This window comes from Esox lucius, chromosome 25 (assembly GCF_011004845.1).
Source record: "Esox lucius isolate fEsoLuc1 chromosome 25, fEsoLuc1.pri, whole genome shotgun sequence".
In the NCBI taxonomy this organism is placed as follows: domain Eukaryota; kingdom Metazoa; phylum Chordata; class Actinopteri; order Esociformes; family Esocidae; genus Esox; species Esox lucius.
The window spans coordinates 7,444,735-7,449,923 of NC_047593.1; the positions used below are offsets into that span (position 1 = coordinate 7,444,735).

At 39.8% G+C, this 5,189-nt stretch overlaps 1 protein-coding gene across 1 annotated transcript; it reads right to left on the reverse strand.

The window, feature by feature from the left end:
• Nucleotides 1–3,097: 3,097 nt before the first annotated feature.
• LOC117594079 (mucin-5AC-like) lies at nucleotides 3,098–5,183 on the reverse strand. The gene is made up of 2 exons (XM_034290901.1): nucleotides 3,254–5,183; nucleotides 3,098–3,170 (listed from the first exon to the last, which is right to left on the reverse strand). Exons 1-2 carry the CDS (start codon nucleotides 5,140–5,142, stop codon nucleotides 3,098–3,100), a joined length of 1,962 nt encoding a protein of 653 aa, XP_034146792.1. The 5' UTR covers nucleotides 5,143–5,183.
• Between the last annotated feature and the right edge of the window lie 6 nt (nucleotides 5,184–5,189).

Below are 5,189 nucleotides of genomic sequence, written 5' to 3' on the forward strand. Positions count from 1 at the left end.
TACACATTATAAGTCTCATTCTTTTACATCACAAGAAAATGGCATTTTAATTAACAGGGGGGTGTAGGCTTTTTATATCCACTGTAAATAGTTTACATTCTGTTAAAATATTTAGTTAATAATATGTCAAAATAAAAAATGAATTGTTCTAAATTAATTGAAAATACAAAACACAAAATAATTGATATTAGACATATTTGCCCTCATTTATCATTCTTGCGTAGAAACGGGCGTATATGTTGGCGTAAGATTTTGCTTACACTACTCTCACCGCCTGATTTATGAATCTGTGCGTACCTTTAAAATCCAGGTGTACGCAATACCTGCCCTTGATAAATGCCGCGGCTGAAAACGATCGTCTTTAGAATAACACGCCCCTATATATTCAAGTCTCCGCTTCCCCCACGCCCTCATTTTACGCCATGGACACACAGAAGACGGCAAAAAAGAGAAACTTCTCTGACGTGGAGATTGAGACGATCACCAGGGAGGTAGAAATAAATACAATTGTTTCATTTTGCAGTTTAAAAAGCGGAATAAAAGATGATGTGATGTGGAGTACCATTCATTCACATTAATAATTGCATGACAATTTGTAATATTCGTCTTATTATTTCATGATATTTATTATTAATGACGTTTATTGTTATTTAGAATAAGAATGTCGTTATTATTATTTAAAAGAAGAAGAATGTCATTTTTATTATTTTGTCAGTCTGAATTATATTTTGGTCATCAAAAGCCTTTTATTACGGAACCCAGTCCGTGCGCAACTGCCGGGCCTAACCCTGAAACGTCATGTAAAGCGCACAGGCTCGCATCTGAAGGAATACATATAAATCAAATGCTTTGGAAAGTCACACAAATTAAACCTTGAAGTCCATGTTGCACAACAATAAACACTGAAGTTTGTAATTATGTTGTTGTTGTTGTTGTTTTTTACAGTGGGTCATAATATATCACATCTTTTAGTTTGTCAGTACGTTAGGATTTTTTTTCCTGCGCATTTCCGCACTAACTCAAAACGTGCGTACACCACCTCCTGAGCTGGCGTAGGATTTGAGTGCCGTACGCCAACGTCCATATTGATAAATCTCAAAGTCACCGTGGTTTTGGGTGTACGCCAGGTGTACGCTGGAAATTTGGTGTACGCACTTTTGATAAATGAGGGCCATTTAGTCTACATTTGGTGGAGGAACTTTTTACAGCCATGTGGCAACAATTACAGCCACATGTCCAATTAGAGAAGTCTACCAACATTTCATATATGGACACAGCAATTGATGCCCATTTTCTTCTGCAAAATTGCTCAATCGCTGTCAACTTGATTGGGACATTTGGTGAACAGTAATTTACTAATCTTTCCACATTTTCTCAATTGCACTGAGGTTCGGGCTTTATCACCCAATGACATCCACAGACTTTTCCAGATGCAACACCAGCATGGTTTTGGCTGTTTGCTTTGGGTCATTGTCATAGTAAAAGATGACACTTCACCCAATCCCGAGATCCTGTTGACTCTGTATCTTCTTCCAATAGGTGTTGAATTGGTATCTCCCAAATAACATCTGGAAAGCTCTAGCTGAGATTAGATTTTTTGTCTCTTTTTTGTACATCTATACACCACTTCTGTTATGAGACAGCTGTGCCGTATTCAGAGAGTCTCCCAGCTCCGGCAGGAACTGCTACTTCAGAGTTGCCATAGATATCTTGCTCGATTTCTTAGTTTTTCTGAGGATAGCCTGTTTTTAACCGATTCACAGTGGTTAAATATTTCCTCAATTTCTTAATAACGAAATGGACTTCGCTCCAGGGGATATTCTCTGCCATGGAAATGTTATGATTTGCTTTGACTGTTCCTTTGTCGTCATTATGTCATTTAATTTATTTTACTAACCAACTGTGGGACCTCTGATGAGTGTATTTGATTAGTGTATTTATCTTGAATTCATGTAAAACACCTTAATTACACAAAAGTGGACCCCAACTAATTCTGTGTTTTCTAGAGACAATTGGTTGGACCACATATCATTCAAACGTGTCACAGCAAAGAGTGTGAACTCTTGCACATGCAATCAGTTATTTTAGATTTGTAATTCATTTAGAACTATATGCAGATTTAGTTTGTACTTTGAAATATTTTTGTTTTGTTTTCTATAGCAAAAACTTTAAATATATACATTTTGAATTCATGTTGTAACATAACAAATTTGCAATAATTAAATGAGGTGAATATTTTTAAGAGTCACTGTACAATATAAGTGTTTGAATCAAATTTTGTTTAATTCATATTGAAGATATTAGAGGTATCCTTACCTGCAATGATAGTGCCATTAATTATGTCCAAGAAATTCATAGACATTTTAGTGTCCATTTCGAGGGAATCTGCTATATTTGTAACGTTAGGGATTGCTGACTGATTTGTGAAGATCAAGTCGGTTGTCACACCCACAGAACCAAACCTAAACATCCAAAAAACAGAGTAAATAAAACATTTGTTAATCGGTTGCATTAAAATTATTGTACAAAAAAGAAGAAAGAAGAAATATGGACATACCAGAAGCTGATAATGATGCATCTCAGAAAGGTTGCAGGATATAATCTTTTGTATAACATATTTAACTGAAGGAATAGACCACAAATGCACATAATGAGCATTTAGGAAGAGATTAAGTAAAATGTGTCATATATTTCCATATAAATAAATACAAATAAATATAAAACACATACCTCAGTAGTGACGTTTAAATACAACATTTGGTAGTCATAGGACAGTGGATTTGTGTAGTCTTCCAGAAACTGACGAGACATTCGAAAATGTAGAACAACCACACCTTCATTTGCATGGGGAGGGTCAGTGGATGCAGCGGTTAGGGCAACAGTAGTTGATAAAACAAGAGTTGGTGTGGTTGGAGCCAATATTGTTGGTGAATGTATATTTGTTATAGGAGCACTAATCACAATAGTGGCAGTTGTGTTGGACCAGTCAGCACCTGTAGTTGTCAATGGCATAGTTGTTGACTTTGTGGTTGTAGTGGCAAAACCTGTGTAAGATGTAGAATTAGATTTGTGTGATGTAGCAGTTTCTGTGGTGGTTTTAAGGGAGGCTGATGTTGTTGTCGATGCCAGTGTGGTAGTTGGGGCAGACTCCATGTTTCTTGGGGCAAACTCTGTGTTAGATGTGGCACCAGATGTGGTTATTGTTGTGACATCTTTGGATGTTGTGGAAGCATCTGAGGTAGTTGGAGCAGACTCTGTGATTGTTGGGGCAAACTGTGAAATAGTTGTGGCAGCAAATGTGGATGAAGTTTCAGTCTGTCTGGTTGTTTCTGGTGAGGATATGGTTCTTGTGGAAGCCTCTATGGTCAATGTGGTGGACTCTGTGTTCATTGTTAAAACCTCTTTGTTAGTTGTGGAAGCAGATGTGTGTGATGTAGGAGGTTCTGTGGTTATTTTTGGGGAGGCTGTGGTTGTTGTCAGTACAAAAGTGGAAGTTGGGCCAGACTTGGGGTTTATTGTTGCAACCTCTTCAGAAGAACTGGAAACAGATTTGGTTGATGGTGCAGCCCTTGTTTTTGTTGTGGCAACATCTGAATTATTTGTCGAAGCAAATGTGGATAATGTAGCAGCTACATTGGCTGTGGTTGTTGATAAAAGCTCTGTACTAGATGTGGCAGCAGATGTGAATGATGTTTCAGAGCCTGTGGATGTTGTTTCAGAAACTATTGTCGATGATGTGGGACCAAAAGTAGATGCTGTCAAAGCCTCTGTGTTTGTACTGGCAGATTCATGTGTAGTTTCAACACCTGTGTTTGCTGTCAAAGAAGAGGTGGATGTCATTACAACTTCTTTGGTGGTTTTTGGTGAGGATGTGTATGTTGAGGCAGACTTTGTGTTTGTTGTGGCAAACTCTGTTGTTGTACTGCCTGCAGATGTGGATGAAAGTTCAGCATCTGTGTTTGATTTGGGAGAGGCTGTGGTAGCTGTCGTAGCCAGTGTGGTAGTTTGGACAGACTCCATGTTTCTTGTGGCAACCTCTGTGTTAGTTGTGGCACCAGATGTGGTTGATGTTGCGACCTCTTTGGTTGTTGTGGAAGCCAGTGTGGTAGTTGGCGCAGACTCTGCGTTTGTTGTGGCAACCTCTTCAGAGGTTGTGGAAGCAGATGTTGTTGATGTTGCAGCCGGTATTGTTGTTGTGGCAGTCTCGCTTGTTGTTGTGTCCATCTCTGTATGATTTGTCACATCAGGTGGGGATAATGTTGAAGCCACATTGGCCGCTGTGACAGACTTTGTTGATGTTTGGACATGCTCTGTGTTAGTTGTGGCAGCAGATGTGAATGATGTTTCAGAGCCTGTGGATGTTGTTTCAGAAACTATTGTCGATGATGTGGGACCAAAAGTAGATGCTGTCAAAGCCTCTGTGTTTGTACTGGCAGATTCATGTGTAGTTTCAACACCTGTGTTTGCTGTCAAAGAAGAGGTGGATGTCATTACAACTTCTTTGGTGGTTTTTGGTGAGGATGTGTATGTTGAGGCAGACTTTGTGTTTGTTGTGGCAAACTCTGTTGTTGTAATGCCTGCAGATGTGGATGAAGGTTCAACATCTGTGTTTGATACAGGAGACGCCGTGGTAGCTGTCGAAGCCAGTGTGGTAGTAGGGGCAGACTCCATGTTTCTTGTGGCAACCTCTGTGTTAGTTGTGGCACCAGACGTGGTTGATGTTGCGACCTCTTTGGTTGTTGTGGAAGCCAGTGTGGTAGTTGGCGCAGACTCTGCGTTTGTTGTGGCAACCTCTTCAGAGGTTGTGGAAGCAGATGTTGTTGATGTTGCAGCCGGTATTGTTGTTGTGGCAGTCTCGCTTGTTGTTGTGTCCATCTCTGTATGATTTGTCACATCAGGTGGGGATAATGTTGAAGCCACATTGGCCGCTGTGACAGACTTTGTTGATGTTTGGACATGCTCTGTGTTACTTGTGGCAGCAGATGCGGATGATGTTTCAGACCCTGTGGATGTTGTTTCAGAATCCACTGTCGTTGATGTGAGACCAGAAGTAGTTGTTGTGGCAGCCTCTGTGTTTGTACTGGCAAATTCATGTGTAGTTTCAACACCTGTGTTTGCTGTCACAGAAGAGGTGGATGTCATTACAACTTCTTTGGTGGTTTTTGGTGAGGATGTGTATGTTGAGGCAG

What these genes read in the sequence shown, in the direction of transcription:
- LOC117594079 (XM_034290901.1), bottom strand. Translation starts at nt 5,142, where the DNA reads ATGACATCCACCTCTTCTGTGACAGCAAACACAGGTGTTGAAACTACA. An exon ending in TTTGCCCCAACAATCACAGA is followed by an intron (nt 3,171 to 3,253) that starts GTCTGCTCCAAC and finishes CATCTAACACAG; the next exon opens with AGTTTGCCCCAAGAAACATG.